The sequence below is a fragment of the Pogona vitticeps genome, chromosome 4 (genome assembly GCF_051106095.1).
Source record: "Pogona vitticeps strain Pit_001003342236 chromosome 4, PviZW2.1, whole genome shotgun sequence".
Classification (NCBI taxonomy): Eukaryota; Metazoa; Chordata; class Lepidosauria; order Squamata; family Agamidae; genus Pogona; species Pogona vitticeps.
Genome location: NC_135786.1, coordinates 44,119,278 through 44,137,392, shown reverse-complemented (window position 1 = coordinate 44,137,392; position 18,115 = coordinate 44,119,278). Strand labels below are relative to the sequence as shown.

Here is an 18,115-nt window from a genome sequence, read left to right as displayed (position 1 = left end):
GTTTTTGTTGTCGTTGTTCTTGCAAGAAATTAGCTGCACTGATTGTTGCCATAAGGAAAGTGTTACAGTGATATTCAGTAGGTGCCTCTAGTGGCGACGGCAGGAGATTTGTTTATTGTGTCAATCTGATTTCCCTCTTGTAGTTTGTAATTGTGATACAACAGCTGGAAGTTCAGATGAGTGGGTGCCAACTCTGAACAGTATAGGAGCAGGGATGAGTATCAGCAAAGGGAAAGGCAAATGATCTGGCCAACCATTTAAGGTGCCATCCCACAACCATTGCTGCTGTGTGGGGTCTCTCTGTCAAGAAGGGATTGTGGGGAAATCCTCTACAAGTTCACATTGGAACACAAGGGAGGTTGTGAAGCCACAAGCCTTATGTAACTTGTAGTTGCAAGTTGGTTCAAGAGAGGCACAGATTCTGTCTCAATATCTAGAGATGGGCGTTTGGGATGAAAGGGAGACCTAAGCAAAAACGGGGGGAAAGACTTCCCTGAGATTAAAGGAAATGTGAAGCTTTGCCCTTTGGCTTGTTCCTAGTTCAAAGAATGACTCAGTTCTTTGCTATGGGGGAAAAAAGCATGTTTCTTAGTTTTTAATTAAGCAAACTTAAGCACTTTTCTCAGTGCTCAGATTTGGTGTCCTGATGTCTAATCTCATACAGACAGCTTTCTACAATCAGGCCTCTGTGTTCAGAATGATTTTCAAGAATCTCCATATGGTGGGCAATTACATTGCTGAGGCTGAATTGATAGTGGTGATATTTTGGGTCAAGACTTTAATTGTGAGGGAACCTTTAGTCCCTTTCTCTTCCTGCTCCCTGTCTACAGACCTGCTGCTTCAGGGATCAAGACAGGCCTTAAAACAGGAAGCAGTGCAAAGTTATCACTTTGGACAGCAGACTTCAAAATGAGGGACTATTTTTCTGACCCTCACTTCATCTCTGTGCGTTGTTGTAAAATAGGCACAAAGGAAGGCAAGAAGATGGATCAGTTGGTCTTATCAGTTCTGCTGCAAAAATATCTAAGGCTGCAATGGTTCGTATATACAGTACCCTGGTCTGGATCTAACCTGTCTCCAGAAGAATCCTGTCTGTGGATGGTGCATACACAGTTAAATATGGCATTGGTTGGTAATTGTTTCTGAAGTTGCAGCAGATGACAAATATCCTGCTCTATTTCCATTGTGCAAATGAATGCTGATCCCTACAGACTGTAGCTATGCATTTTGATATCCAATATTATATGGGGAAAATAAGTGGTCAGAATCCATCAGTGAACCAATCTTTTGTGTTGTTGTTATTGTTGTTGTTAATGATGATGATTCATTTTATTTATTTATTTATTTATTTATTTATTTATTTATTTATTTATTTATTTATTTATTTATTTATTTATTTATTTAAATTTTATTTTATTTTATTTTATTTATATCCCTCCTATCTGGTCGGTTAAGACCACTCTAGGCGGCTAACAGCATAAGGCATTTTGTTCTTGTTCTATGCATTTGCCAGTCTGAGGTAGCCCATTGAGTATGGATAACATGGAATTTATCCCACCCCTAAAGAGGTCACTCATTCATAGGACTGCCATATGTTGGAGGTGACTTAACAACACATAATAACAGCAACAGTAGAGTAACTATAGAGTCCTCTTAAACTGTATATTTGCTGGCTGAATATTTTTAATGCTGCATGGGCTAAAAGAGATTGGATGTTCAAGTTAATCCACACCTTGGTTTTGCATCGGATGAGTTGCAGAGTAAACACAGGTTACCCAACCTCAGATGGGTGTGGACATGCGGATGTCACTGACTCAGAGATTCCTGAATCTAGTCCCTTATCCCTCCCTCTCCTCTACACCTCCCTTAGATTGACAGATACACTCTGCATGAAGAGACAGCTGCATCTCTCATGCATAAAGCTGTGACTGTCATGGAATAGTTAGGTATCCTAGAAATAGCTCCATATTAATTAATATGTAGCAATTTGGGAGGGTAGCACTAAGGTACAGAATTGTTCCTGGTACAAAAAGAACCAAAACCCTGGCAGTAACCCTTTTGTAGCCATCCTTCTTGTGTCTTTAGTTTAAAAAAAAAAAACATATAGTCCAATGGCTGGAAAAGTTACTTTTTGTTGACTATAAATCCCAGCATCCTAGTTGTCATGCTGCAGAATGCTGTCCCTTATTAGTCTAAAAAGCTAATTTCTTGACATTTTCCTGCCTGAGGCAAAAGATAAGAAAGAATGGCTGCCCTCCCCATGATCCCATGAATAAAAGATGACTGACTGGACAGCAAAATCTTCCTTCAGCACTGACAGCAGAAGAGTACCTTCAGTCATATATGAGATAGTCGGAAGATGCCGGAAGCGAGCTTGTTTTACTGTGGCATATGGAGCTTTGTTTTATTGTGGAGGGAATCCTGAATGCACGGCTAGGAGGCCATTCCCTTCCCCACTGCAGGACATGGAAAGTTATTGGGGGGGGGGGAGTATAAACATGTTCTGAATTAAGGGAAGGGTGATGCTCTGGGACTTAGAACATTGCCCTACCACTGCTCAATTATGGGTGGCTTCAGGAAGTCCTTACATTTATTCTTTTTCATGGTAACTTTGAAAGCTCTGCATCCCTGCCCCCTTAGTATCTGATGCTCAAGGCAGTTGGCTTACACTGCATAATTGTAGGGCTGCCTCTTGTAAGCACGGGACGACCTTGGACTGATCACACTTCCTCAGCCTGGCTGACCTCACAGAGTTTTGGGGAGGAAAACATAGAGAGAAGAGATCCATGTATGCCAGATTGAGGAGGAACTGAGAAAGAAAGAAAGAAAGAAAGAAAGAAAGAAAGAAAGAAAGAAAGAAAGAAAGAAAGAAAGAAAGAAAGAAAGAAAGAAAGAAAGAAAGAAAGAAAGAAAGAAGAGAGTGAGAGTAATTACAGTTTTTGTCAGGAACTGTGGTTGCTATTCATACTTTCTCTCAGAAATACTATAAGAGTAGATTCATGAATGCCTTTTAATCAGCAAGATCGACCAGTCTCTCTGTCTGTTTGTCTGTCTCCTTTGTTCCATTCATTGGAACCATGCATAACTGTCTTGGGGCCACATAAAGTTTGATCTTGGATGTGGAGAAGTATGTAGTGGTTGCTCACCCTTTTTTTGAAGCTCGCACATACTGAGGTATGTACCCCTCACTGGTTGCTTTCCTGTTGCAGTACATCTGCAAGGCAGGCCGTGACTTTTATCCTGCACAATCCCCTATAGCAATGCCAGAAGAGTAAGCTGAAATATGCGAATATTGAATCTCTGAAGCATAAGCATAAGACTATTTGGTCATGCATGACCCTTGAAGGTAGTGCCTTTCTGAGCCACAAAGTACTGCTGGATTTGTTGCTGAAACTAGGTAGCTACTGTAGCGGTGGTGATTTTGGTGGTAGCTGCCAGTTTTCTCTAGGAAAACCAGCAGTACAGCTCCCAGTAGATTGATGGAGGGTCCAGTGCATATCCTTGCTGGAAAGGTACCAATTCCTGCTTGAGGTGATTATGTACCTTGCTTCATTCCCACTCCCTAATGTTGGAGTGTCAGCCCTTCTGTGTTTGGGAAGCTTCCTGCTCATTCTGCTGACTGGGACTCTGGATTTATGCCCTAAAGTCCTGTCCTAATAACATGACTGATTATTCTTAGAGCTGAGAGGAGCACTTGTTTCTTTTCAATCTGTTGAGAATTTCCCATTTCTTCTTAGTGCCTGTGACAGGGAGTGTGTGGCATATGTGTGGACTCTCTTTGGAATATAGAGGTTTATAGAATAAATAGCCAAATATGCCAAAATCAGAAGCAAACCAACTGAGTCCTGTCATGTTATTTAACTCAATGTTGCAGCTGACTCATATGCTAAACTCCAACATGCCTGTGCGGGTGTCAGTAGAAGTATATATCATAGCTCTTGGTCTGTCAAAACACTTGAACTTGGTCTCCCGGCTGTTTAATCCTCTCATTCCGTATGAACTGCTTGGCACAGTCCCACCCATAAGGAGGTTATGTGTCTAAAACAATTCATGTTGGTAAATGAATCAAAGGAAATGATGTGTTTAATCTAGCAAAGGGAAGCAGTGATGGGGAAGAGAGACAGTGTGGTGTAGTGGTTTTAATGTTGGCTGAGGCTTTGAGAGCTCCAGATTCAAGTCTCCACTCAGCCATAAAACTCACTAAGTGACCTTGAGTCTGGCCTGTTTCCCAGGGTGGTTTTGAGCAGGGATGGGGACTCAAGTTGCACTCAAGTCGGACTCAATTTGCACCAGCGACTCAGCTCGTGGCTCAGAACTCACCTTCCTCTTCTTTGTTTTCTGGGAGGGGGGAAGCTTGTTTTTAATAGGGATTTGGAGCTTGGGGCGCAGGACTTGCTACCGAAGACTCATATTTGTACTTGGGACTTGGACCCAAAGATTTGCCAACATCTCTGGCTAGGAGACAGAGGAGAGCCAGGTGTGCCCCTAGAATATAAATGTAATTAATGTAACTAATGGATCAAACAAATAAAGGGGGAGTTAACCTTACATTTCTGTTTCCGTTTCCCTCCTTTCAAAGAGCTTTGGGTTATTGTTTTTTATGGGAAGCCTTAGGCATAAATAAACATAGCATATAGTAAGAAGAGTTTGGAAACATAACTTCGGAAGTGATGTATTTCCAAGAATCCTCCAACTTGTATGGCCATGGTTCATGATGGCAGCGGAGCTCTCAGAGTTGTACCTCTCCCTTTACAAAGTAACATTTTGAAGCTTTGTTTAACCATATTTACACTCTAAAGTGCATCTCGTTTCTACAAGCATATCTTTTACTTCATTGGCCACTCATTAATGAGCAGAGGCTTACTGTCTTCATAGGAAGACTGACTTCATAACATGTGGCCTGTACCAGTCTATTTGTGTGTGTGTGTGTGTGTGTGTGTGTGTGTGTGTGTGTGTGTGTGTGTGTTTGTTTGTTTGTTTGTTTGTTTGTTTGTTTGTTTTAAAAGAACAGTAAATACAGTATAGGGGTTCTGTGGAATCTGTGCAAAGAAACAATATAAATGTTAAGATCCTAAACAAGACCGGCAAATTTCTGTGCAAAAATCCTTTTGAACTATTTTTTCAGCAAAACAACATGTCAGTTCAGCCCTCTGAATCAACACAGCTCACCCACTCTTAAAAAGTGCATACAAGGACACATCAGGGTTTCTTAAAGGGAAGCACCTACTTTTCACTGAATGTGAAGTTGGGACTGGTTGGTGGATATTGTTGCTAGCTGGATTTCCCATGGCACCATAAACCTGCCTGTGGCAAGCAGTTGCAAAATGGCAAAGGCAGACGAGCCACCTGAATCCAGCCTGTGCGGGCAGAGTGCACTGCAGGATGGGTGGAGAAGGGAGGCAGCTCACAAAGCACCTAAAAGAAGAAGGGGGGTGGTTGTGGATTTTTGAGAGCCCTGGATTGCACAAACAAGAGATAAGAAATGACAGCAGGCTGCATGCAACATGTAGAGTCCTCATACAGTTCTTTGCCATCTAGGTGTCTTCCAGGTTTCTTGGCTATGCGGGCTAGAGATGATGGGAGCTGTAGTCCAACATAGCTGGAAGGCATATGGTTGGGGAAGACTGCATTATGTTGTAAGGCCAATGAGCCTTTTAAACAAATAGTGAAAACATTCCAGAGGAGACATAAGCAAGACTAAAGATTACCATTACCTTTTTGGATAAGTCTTCGTATCCTTAAATTTGATCCTCAGTCTATCAAATGAGTGATAATAGGCTGGTCCTGTCCCATGCAAGGCAATCTTGTACATATATACAGCTATTATTGAACTATTTACCAGGCCAATGGTGTAAATGTAGTTTATTTCCCCCTCTCTGGGAGACTTCTGTTATTTTGTTCTGATGGCATTTCGATATATTCCTTATCGGTATGACATGTGTACATAACCCTGTCTATTCTTTTCCAAAGCCAAGTCACCAGGGAAGTCGGCTTCCATTACTGCCATGCAATAATTTTTTAAATATTTTGTGGCCACTGTGTTGATACATAGGTAAACTTATGTCAACTGCCAGTTATATCAGGATATCGATAGGTGTTGCATCAGTCCACCTCCGGTCCGGCAAGCGGCACAGCCCTGGAAGGGGGTGTCCGGGTCCACTGAGTGCAATGCAGTTCTTTGAGAGGCTCTGGTGCAACAGAGGGAATTTTACTGAGCAGGAACCCCTACCTGATATATTGACGTATTGCTACATTTAAAAAAAAAATCAGTAAGGGGCTGCAGTGCCCAGAAAATAAGTGGGGAAATTTGTTGGTACCATGGTGTAGCTGACCATTATGATTCAAATAGGAGAAAATGAACTGGTAATGTTAAAACACATTGGGACATTCATCCAGATATATATACTGTATATCATGCGACTTTGATTCAGTACAACAAAGCTATGGAAAGTATCATTAGAACAAGGGAACATTTCCTTGGTGTGACCATGTCCTAAGACAGTTCTGCCACCACATGAGAATATCACACTTTCTTCACAGAGATTCAGGTACACTCAAATAAACATTTTCTGATGTGGTTGAGTTCATCCCGGTCCTTACTCTGTGCTAAACTCATCATGTGAGAGGTGTGCCATTTTATGCCCTCTCACTGTAAGAAACAGATATTCCAATGCTAACTTGTGACCAGAAAGTTCTTACATGGAGGAAAAATGTAAGCTGCTGCCATTTGCAAATGGGAGAGGCACTGAAACAATCTGAGTGCTCTTCCTTATCATTTCCTTCTGCTTATTCTCCTGCTTTCTCATTCTTTTGCAGTCGTTTTGGAGAGTGGACCTGTCTGAGGTTGATGCTAACAGAATCAATCTCACCCACACTTAACATGGAGGTTACCCTAATTATCTGTTTCTATTTAAAGCTTAATTTGCCATCTCGAGGGCGAACTGGGCAGAAGAGTCATAGACTGTCAGAATGGGTGAGTCTAGGTGACAGTAACACTTGTCACCATGACAGCTTAGACAACCAGTTATTACAAGATTTTCATCTACAAGCTAGCTAGATGTGAACAAAATAAGCAGAAATAAGTACCTCCCTAAGAAACATATATATCCAGCTTTCCTCCTGGTGTATCTGAGTATTGTGCAGTAGTAGACCATGATCCAAGTAATGTGGACAAGTGAATGCATGAAAACATGTGTGCATGCAGGTATGTGCACGTGCATGCACATGGACTTCATCTTGGTGTGGCAAGGGAAGGTATTTCTCCTGCGCCCTCACTTGGCTCACAAGCTACCTAGGGATCGTGTGGAGTATTTCTTGGACAAACAATCCACTGATTGTGATCACAAATGACCGGCGGCTGTCTCAACCTCTGCTTCAATAGAACATCTGTGTCTGCATGCATGCTTCTCAAATCCCTTAATGAAACTATGTTTTCCCTCTCTCTAACTGTCAATCAATAATGGAATGTAATTGATTAGAATGGGTGTGACACCTTTTATGTGGGAAACCATCTTGCTTTATTGCTGATCATGCACATTCAGTGTGTCTCCCTTCTTCCTCCTTCTGTGCTTTATTTTTAATATTTGCTTTCTCTGCAACCCTTCAAGCAGAGGTGGGGCACATAGGATCTGATTGTCTGTGCTGATCATACCTGTTAATTCATGCTGTTCATCTCAGAACCTTATTAAAATAAATGATGAGCTGTGCTCATTACTAGAAAGACCAGCTCAAAGAGGCATAGTCTATTAGTAAGAATATAGGTCTGGAAGCTAGGAAGTCCCCAACTTCTGCTCCTAGTTTCTGACACCAACTCAGTCATCAGGTTTCCTCTGCTGCCATAATTACATCTACATTATCATTGTTTCAATTTATATACCATCCTATAGTGCTTAAAGCACTCAAAGCAAAGAATACCTTGACCCCCAGCAAGCTGGGTACTCATTTTACCAAGCTCAAAAGGATGGAAGGCTGAGTCGACTTTGAGCTAGCTATTTGAACCTACTGGGATCAAACTCAGGTTCTGAACAGACGTTTGATTGCAGTACTACAGTTTAATTGCTGTGCCATGAGGCTCACAAGATTTAGAAATAATGCTGGTGTGCATCTGAAACAGTTCCTCTTTACAACAGACTGCCTCCATTGAGTATTGTGAGATTCCATAACTTCCAAATACTACCCCCTCCCTTCTGATTTCCATGGGGCCCATAGTATGAAAGAGCTGGTAGTTGTTGACCCAGGCTTCTTCAGGTTAAGTTTGGAGCTGTATGTGCTCTGACTCCCTTTCCTGAAAGCACCACCTTAAACAGAAGCAAAACAACAGCAAAAGCTGACACCAGGGGCATTCAAAATAAAATAAGTGAACATTTGAAAATTGTTGAAATGAAAATGCCCATGCCTTTTCTTTAACACTTTTTGAAAAATGTTAGTGATACATTATGACAGCAACCATAATATCAGTAGCAAGTATGTCACAGACAGTGGCCAGAATCCTATGGCTAATTTTATTGCATAAGAATAATTGCATTAGATCTTAGTGGCAATTTCCCACTGAGATGCTGGTTGTGGTCCTGGGCATGTCAATGATTGCAAAATCTGTTTTTGAGTAAGAGAAATCACGTAAATCCTGGCAGCAAATTGGCACTCATTAACAAGATGCTGGTTATGTTCCCTAATTTTGGAGATGGAGAATACCTTGAAGTTTCCACAAGTTTGCTGAATTTCACTATTTAACCATAGTGCATTCACAGTTTGAATGCTGGGAAAGTGGAATCAGGTGGAACCAACCAATGCCTACATATTGTGGCTCATGGTGCTCTTGATCACCTACACCAGTAGTTCCCAGCCTTGGATCCCTGGATATTCTTGGACTAACACTCCCAGAAGCCTTCATCACTAGCTCTTTTGGCCAGGATTTCTGGGAATTGTAGGCCAGGAACATCTAGGGAACCAAGGTTGGGAACAACTGACCTGCACCTTCATCCAGGGCATTCTGCTCCATTATCTACTCCCCTGAAGCGTACCTTTCCATTTCTCTCGCTCAACAACCAGTCCACATTTCATATTCACTGAACATACTTAGTCTTCTCTTGGTTGTTTTGAAGACTCCTCTTTGAAAATCTTGGGGAGGGTGTACTTTTGCAAATGTTTTAAGTCCCCTAAAGGCTGCTAAAATCTCCCTCTTGTTGCATAGATGGTGGTGATGTGGTAATATAAGCACCCTCACTTGAGACTGCCGTTAATATATATAAAGTTAATTGAGATTGTTATTGTGTATCCACTGATGTTACTAATGGCAATAATAGTATGTATGGGCACCTCCACATCTCAGTGGCACAGTATGTGTATTGCCTCTTCAGCACTGTTTTCTTGTTAGAAATGATTATGGATTTTCTGCGTTGACCTCTTCTCTTCCAAATTTCTTTTGCTGAGAGACCTGCCTTGCTAGATTTTAAGAGGTCTGAACCGAGGGTTTTTTGTTCTTTTGAATGTTTGGAAACTGGTTTCATTGGGTAGATTTAATATCATGTGAGCTGTAATGTTTGATCACACTTAAGGGTTTTATTATATTTTTAGATGGATTGCAATATTGAATTGATTTGATTACTCACCCAAGCATGTAATCTTTTGTAAGTGTTTGTTTAGACACATCATTGTGTTCATTGGAACTTGTTTCCTAATAATCATGTGTATTGGTCTGGGCCCAATATGGTTCACCAGATGTAGTTGGGCCCGATCTCCCACCAACTACAGCCAGGATAATTAGTGCTGAGGAATTCTAGGAGCTACAGTCCAACAACATATGAAAGGTCCCACTCTGCCTACCCTGATGTTAAATACTGTATGTACCACAGATTTAGGAATACATCATTTTACTAGACATATCCTTTCCTGTACATGAGTCTTGCTGCTATATATGTAGGAAAATTCTGAAAATGAAACAGGTCTCTTGCTTCAGAAGTATTGTTTTTATTCATTAAAACTATTTTATTTATTCATATGCAAATATATGAAAAAATCAATAATGCTAATTGATTGGTTGATTGGTTGGTTAACTAAAACTCATCTGATTCATCTATAGGCCTGTGAACTCTTGGGACTAAGTCCCATTGAACTCAATGGGATTTAATTCTGAAGAAATAATATTAAGATCGTGTTGCTAATCAACTGACATGCCTTTAATCAAATTTTTCTTTGTTTTTGATGTTGATATGCTAGCCATTTATTTGGCCATGCTACCTGGAGTGGCAGCTAGGTCCAAAAGCTGGAGCAATACAGAGCAATATACCAACCTCATTACTACTGAAAAGTTGCTGAAGATATAGTTAGAGATGCTTACTAGGGTAAAACAATGAAATGACCTTCCTTCGGAATTACATCTGGGGTAATGCCAATGTGCAGTCAGTCATACTATCAGAGACTGTCTTTGGATTTGCTATTCCAGACACCAAAATACCTTGACCTTCTTTCATCTGCACCTGGGGTGGCCACTTATGCATCATGAAAAAAGGAAATATATATCACCACCCAGAAGGACAAAAGAGGATGTTGATTTGCATAAAACTGCATAGGCTGATGTATATGTACGGTTGCAAAATTTGAACTGATTTTTATAATTCAAAAAGAATTGCAATACAGCTTAATTGACTTGAAAGTCAGAAAATAATTTGTATACTTGCTGAGTTAGCTCCCCAGGTGCTCACAGTAGATGGGCAACTTCAGGGTCCTTGATCTTCCTCTTTAGGGTTCTTTATCTTCATCAGATTAGGGCTGGACAGCTCTTGAAATGAAAAAAAACTGCAAAAGACGATTGTTCTCTGATACCTCCAAATGGAGGACTTCTGAAAAAGACATCTGAGCATTCTATCTATACTTCCTTAATTGTTTTGTATTTCCAGCTATACATCTATATGATTAAAATCTATGTGATTAATAGGTGCTCTTATCTTACCTGGCTAGAGGAGCAGGGTATGGAGGAACCACTGCATCTGTTTGGCCAGTTCTTCCTGAGGCTGCTATTCAAGAGGAAGATGCTCTGTTTGCCCAACAAATGGGCCATGCTGGGGCGTTTTTAAAGTAATGCACTCACCTGTAACCACAAGTGTGATTTCCTAATTCTTTCCATTCCCCCTTGCTTGGGCAAGAATAAAGGTACAAGATAAGGAAACAAGGAAGCAATTTCTGTACACTGTGCCTCACCCTGTGCCTCCTACTGTAGACTCCATTCAGTCCCCGAATGAGGAAAAACGCCAACAACTTTCTTGTTGTTTTCTCTGCTTGCTGACTTTTTGCAAAGCCACCAGACAAAAAGATCTCAGGGTGCCAGCTGAAAACCTGAAAGAGGAACGTTACTGTTGAGCAACACTGAGGGCTTATTGTGCCTCACTGCCCTGTAGATGATTAAAGGACCAAGATCTGTTAGAATGATAAAGTAAAGCCAAGCACTTGTGTGTGAAAGGAGACTTCCTGTCTACGGGCCTGTGCAGCTGGCCATGAGAGCAGGGCATGAAGGAAGGCAACAGCTTGGGATTCAACGGGGTTATTCGTTTGTTGTGGTAAATGACTGGGCAGCACTTAACAACTGACAACAAAACTGCACCAAAGGCCTTTTAGTGGGTTTGCCAAAGCCTCTTGGCCAAATGCCTTCATTTCAGCGCCATGGGCAAAAGCTAATCTGTCAGTAGAATCTGCCACCTGTTCTACAAGTAGGTATGATGAGAGGAAGTTTATGTTGTTTACCAAACCTAGAAATGCTCACTTATTTTCTTCCTTTTTGCCTTGCTCTTAGTAACTGAATAGTATTTCACAAAACATGGCACACTTTGGATTTGCGCTGTAGGGACTCCCGTTTAATATCATTTTCTGTACTTGAGGGCCAGCTGAGTGTTGTAAATAAAGTTATCTTTTTTTAGTGGGAGATAGAGAATCCCCACACATTTATTAATCTCATGAGGTGATCTTGAAGAAGTCAGTATTGGTTGTCATTCTAATTTCCACCGGAAGGTTTGCTTTTAGAGTTGCCAGGTCAGCAACATCTGATCCCCTGAGATTTCAAAGCCAAAACCTGAAACTAAGAGGTTGGCCCTTATGATGTCTCAGAAGCAGGACACCCAAGGGAGGGAAAATTCTCTCCAGCTTGTGTGCTGTTGCTGCCAGGACCTCAGCAAAAAAAAGAGAGAGGAGTCATGAGTTCTTACCACAGTGCTCCACTCTCTGTCTTGGTCTAAATGGGATGATGGCACCATTTTTGGCCCATCCCTGAAGCCAAAGAGTAAGGAGAAGTTAGCGGGGACAGAGCCAGTTTGTGAATGCTGTTGGGCCCATCCTTTCTGCCATTTGGAGTAAAGCAAGGAATGGAGTCTTTTGTGCCTGTTTCCAGAATCAACTGGCTGAGAAGTACTTCTGGCATGCCTCCTAACTCTTGCCTACCCTGCCTCTGTAACATCACCAGGATTTGTCTCTAATTTCAGGGTTTGGCTCTAAAATCTGAGGGACTTGGATGCTGTTGACCTGTCAACTCTATGTGACGTGGTAATTGTAAAAGTAACAAAAACCACTTACAGGATACAGTACTGCAAAGCAGATGTGAAGTTATCTCTCATTATATTACAGTTGTAATATAAAGTTAGCTGATGACATGCCATTAAGTGGATTCCGACTGATAGTGACTTTCTTCATGGGTTTCTAGGTAGAGAGTACTCAAAAGTACTTTATTGGTCTCTTCTTCTGGGGCTTCCTGAAAGCCACACTGACCAGCTCTTGTCCTAGAAGGCACAGTGAAGAGTCAAACTCCCAACCAGGAATTTCAACTCACCGAGCTATCCAGGTAGACAGAAGTTAGTTATGTGATGGCTATTCCAAAGGAAGGAAAGAAGGAAGGAAGGAAGGAGGATTAATTAGAACTTGTGCCTTTTAACTAAATATTTTTCAGTCTGGGGCCCATTGACAGGCCTGGCATTCTAACGGGCAGACGTTCATTCAACAGGTTTGCTCCCCACACAAACAAAAACTCTGGAACACTCAGTCTCATGGACAAATGTAACAAACAGTGTAGGGAGCGCCATTACTTTGCAAAAGCCAAACAAAAGATAGGTAGCTCAACAGACCAGCTTAACGTAAACTATGCTGTTGATATTTATCTGATGCAAAGTACTAGTTTGAACAGCTGGTAAGAGATTTTTGCATAAACCTGCAGAATTCTGTCCCTTATATTCAAGGGCAATATCTATGATGCAATATTTAGATTCAGTTACTTTTCATAGCTTACTTGTCTCGCTTTATTTTTTTGGCTTAGGTGAATTGGATGGCATTTATTATGGGGATAATCGCTTTGGTTCAGTGACTGATTCTGGAACAGCAACGCTGAAGCCACGTCCAAGAGTTCGGCCTTTGTTGACTTTCTTACCCCTTGTAAGTATTTGCTGTGTACCTTGAATGATCTAATCTTACATTGCATGGTACAGATGGAGTACTGCTGCCATATTGCTTCTGTGAAATGAAATACAGTGGAAGGAAGGCCATAACATTTTGTGTTGCTTTTAGTTAGGAACAATACCCATATGAGAAGCTTTACAGACCTGGTTTCCAGGGAAATATTTTCATCACAAATCACACTCTCAACTTGGTGGACTGGACTGGCATCCTTTATGCAAATAAAATGAAAATTATTCTGGTTCATGCAATTTGTAAGTACTCTGAAATGATGATCACACTGGATTGTGTCATAGCCTGGCAATTTTATTTTCAGCAGTGCCTGAGATTAATGACTAAGAGAGGTGGAGAGGAAGACGAAAAAGCAAGGCAAGCATGTGCAGCAATGCTGTGAACATAGCAGAAATGTCAAAATAGACAAGTCTCTGTCATGCTGTTACTGTGGTTGCAGTTATGGGAAATCTAAGGGTAGTTGTGGTGTAAGATTTTTAAGGGGTATAAGTGCCAATGAATACCATTTTTGGTAGAATCTGGTGCTGTCAGAAGTAAATCCTAATGAAAGTATAGAGTGGATTGGAGAAACCATACAATCAAGGCTGCTTAGATTACAGTGGACCCTCTACTTAAGGAATTAATCCATATTGGAATGGTGGCTGCAAGTCGAAAAGTCTGTAAGTCGAATCTCCATTGACTTACAATGCACTGAAAACCGATTAATCCCATAACCAGTGGTTTTTATTCTATTTTTATTCCATTTTGGTTTTTTTCTGGTCTGTAAGTCGATTCTCCGGCTGCAAGTCGAATCTAAATTTTGCAGCCAGAGAAGTCTGTAACTCTAAAAGTCTGTAAGTCGAGCCGTCTGTAAGTCGAGGGTCCACTGTACAGTATATGAATATTGAAAATTCTGGTATTGTGTGCAGAATTTAGATTCAATAAATCCTCCACTTCCATTCTAAAACCAATGTGCATAATTTGTGTATTTTATTTTTAATTGGAACACTATATAAACATATCTAAAACAAACTATTCTGGGGAACTCTTCTACTTCATTTGTATCTTCTTGTTTAAAATACATTTGGACACACAGTGTGAGTGGTTCTTCCATGGGCACTGTGCTCAAGTTACTGTGCAGCTGTGTTATTGTGGAGCATAGCAAATCAACATTTTGCAAGATAATTCTAAAAAAGGGACAGCCTGAACAAAAAAAATATAACAATGAAATTGGAGTTTAAACCAGAACTAAATTTGGCCCAGATGTAGCAGACAGTCTGCTCTTGCTCTGTGCCCAATGTGGGGAAGTTTGGACAAATGGTTTTTGAGTATGGATTTTTAAATCTAAAACTGTCCCCACATTCAGAAGCAAGAGACTCTAAATGTACCCAGATTTAAAATAGTCCATACAAATTGAAAAGACCAATCTTGCTTATCTGGAAACAGAATGGTTGATCTCACCCCTCTTTAAAATCTGGAAGGAACCCAAGCTGCAAGGGCTGAAATATTGATTCTCCAAAAAAAGTGTGTCTAAAGGAAATACAACCACTCTGTTATAACACTCAGTGTGTTTGGACCAGGCTTACCAGCAAGAAGGTTGCAAAAGAGATTCACTGTTGCAGCCTCATGGGCAAGGAAGAGAGATGTTTGAAGGGCAGAAACCGAAATAGTGTAGTCAAAAGACAGGTTTTCGTTGAAGAGTCAAAAAACCAGGCTTGCTTTAAAGAAAATAATGGAGTGACAGTTTTCCAGAAAGGGACATTTTGCCAGCTATCTCCAGAGAATTAGCATACAATTTTGTAAGGAATGTACAGTGTTTTTCTGCATTACAAAAGCACAGAGCACTTGTGTTTGTTCCTGCCCTCAGTACTTGCAATAAACATTATATCAGGATTTCTGAGAAGCAGGCCCCAGACACCAGTCTTCAAAGGAGAAATCAGCTCCAGGTCTAGGGCAACCTGAACTTTTGACTCTGTCCATCAGAACCCAATTAGCTAACTCTCAGGAGCAGAACTTTTTAACTCCTTCTTGGCCATACAGGCACTGGTGCTGGCAAAGGGATTCTGTGTCTGGTTGTAGAAATATTTTAAAATATATTTTTAAAAGAATAGAGAAATATTTAGAAGCTCATTTGTTTAAGCTGTGAAATTACTGGGTTGTTTTTGTTTGTTTGTTTGTTTTTGCTTTGTGGCTAGAGATGATATTACTCCATATTAGCACAGCTTTGGAGCTTACATCCTGCCCTAATTTCAACCATTCCACTGTCTTGTCAGTATACTATTGTCTGGTAATTAATTTAAAAAACCCTCCAAAGATGTTATGTGCCATCAAGTCACTTCTGATGTGTTATGACTATATGAGTTAATGATCTCCAGAATGTCCTATCATTAACAGCTTTGCTCCGATCTTGCAAACCAATAACATTTCATGTTAGATTGTTCTCTCTTCCTACTGCCCCCTTCCCAGCAATATTGTCTTCTTCCAGTTTGTTCAAGTCTTGCAAACTAACATCTCTGGTTTCCTTTATTGAGAGAATTTGTATCATATTAGGTCTTCCTCTCTTCCTATTGCCCCCTCCCACTTATCCCAACAATACTATCTTTTCAGGTCAGTACAGTATTTTCATTATATATGCATGGTAGGATAGGCTCAGTTGACTCATTTTGGTGAGAGTTCAGGCTTGACTTGAAAACCCACTTTTCTGCCTTTCTGACTATCTGTGGTATCTGTAAGGCTCTCCTCCAAAATCACATTTCAACTGAGTTGATTTGTGTCCCTGTCTTTCTTCACTATCTCTCTTTCACATAGTATGGATGATTTTCCCCTTGGTTTCCAGTGACATTCTTTGTTAATTCTAACCACTTTATTTTTTTCTCTCTCTTTTTTAATTTCAAAAGCCAAAGGAACATCTTTTGGAAAGCCTTAGTACTGATAATTCTGCTTATTACTTTATATTTAAATATGATTGGCAGATAGTGGAGTTTACCTCCAAACAGAGAGTTTATGGCCTTTTGAGAGGATGATGAGCCTTGTGGATATAGACCCTCCAGGGACCAGAAGGTCCTCTAACTTTTGAAGTTTCATAGGCAAGCAAAAAGCAAGAATCCACCAAGTCTCCTACCATTCTGCTCCACCCTTCTCTCTAGTTTTTTTGTGCTGGCTAGGAGCAAAAGAGTGCAAAATATCCATAGAGATCAAACTAGAAAAAACAGCAGCTTTGCATTTAGATACTAGCTGGACATTATTCCTCCAACAATGATATTTTCTTAGAACTGTTCACCTAAGCAATCAGACTTCCAAATAAAACATATGTTTACCTCTCAAAGAGCAATCCAAAATGAAGCAAGTGTATTCTGCAAGATATGGGATATGCTTCAAAATGTCAGTACATGCAGAGACTGGGCTTGATCAACACTACAGAATTATAGCCGTTAGATGCCGCTTTAACTGCCATGGCATCTTCCTATGGAACCCTAGGATATATACTTATGTAGTTATGTATTTGTTTATTTGATTTATACATTACCCATCTGACAGCCAAGGACACTCTGGGAGGTTTACAACAAATAACATAAAACAACAAAGCAACAAAATAGGAAACAGAGTGCTCTGCTGTAGTTCAGAAGGTGCACTAGAATACTACCCCAACTACAAATCCCAGAATTCCATAGGACAGAGCATGATAGTTAAAATGGTATCAAACTACTATACAGCAATTATGTATTGCGGGTACAGTCTTAAATACTTAGAATGTACTTTTTGAAATTAATAGAAATCAGGTTAGTTATGATTAACTTAAATCCATTCATTTAATCAGGTCTATTCTAACTAAATCCGAAACTAATACAGTGGGGTCTCTACTTAAGAACTTAATCTGTATTGGAAGGTGGTTCTCAAGTTGAAAAGTTCTTATGTTGAATCTGCATTTCCCATAGGAATGCATTGAAAACCATTTAATCCGTATCTGCTCTTTTCCGTCCATAGAAACTACAGTGGAACCTCTACTTAAGAAATTAATCCGTTTTGGAATGGTGTTCTTAAGTTGAAACGTTCTTAAGTTGAAGCAAAATTTCCCATAGGAATGGACTGAAAATCAATTAATCCGTTCTGGCTGGTTTTTTGTTATGTAGAGGTGCGTTCGTACATTGAAGCATTAGTTCCCATAGGAACTAATGCAAAGCTGGTTAATACGTACTCTACCACTAGGGGGAGAAATTTTTTTAACCTAAGATGACCTAAGGTTAAAAAAAGAGCAGGAAAGGTTTTTTTTCCTGTTCTTATCTTGGATTTCTGTTCTCAAGTAGAAGCAAAATTTAGCAAATGGAGCTGTTCTTAAGTTGGATTGTTCTTAAGTAGGGACGTTCTTAAGTAGAGACCCCACTGTAATAATTCTCTGATGCTCACTTCTCGTCCCACATGCCTTCTAGACTTTTAGGTGGATTCTTTGCTTATAGTTCATTGAATACCTCCTTATACAGGAAAATCATGTTGACAGAAAACTTTCACAGAGGGTATTATTTGATTCCCAGTGGGCTTATACAGAAGGTATCATTAGGAGGGAGGGCATGGCATGGCACAAATGTTAAAGAAACAACAGAAACAATGCATTTTTCATTGTATAGTGAATTCATGCATGCATTTTGCTCAGAGGTTGTCCACATATTATACCATGTTGCCGAGAGAAATCATAGATTTT

The 18,115-nt window shown here is 40.3% G+C and overlaps 1 protein-coding gene across 1 annotated transcript in view; it reads left to right on the top strand.

Annotated features, from left to right (window-relative positions):
* Positions 1 to 18,115, top strand: part of C4H6orf132 (chromosome 4 C6orf132 homolog) — a 50,158-nt gene that overhangs the window by 12,838 nt on the left and 19,205 nt on the right. Inside the window, exon 2 of the mRNA XM_020780632.3 lies at positions 13,292 to 13,407. Within this exon, the coding sequence (XP_020636291.3) occupies positions 13,292 to 13,407 (116 nt within the window). The remainder of the gene's footprint in view (positions 1 to 13,291; positions 13,408 to 18,115) is intronic.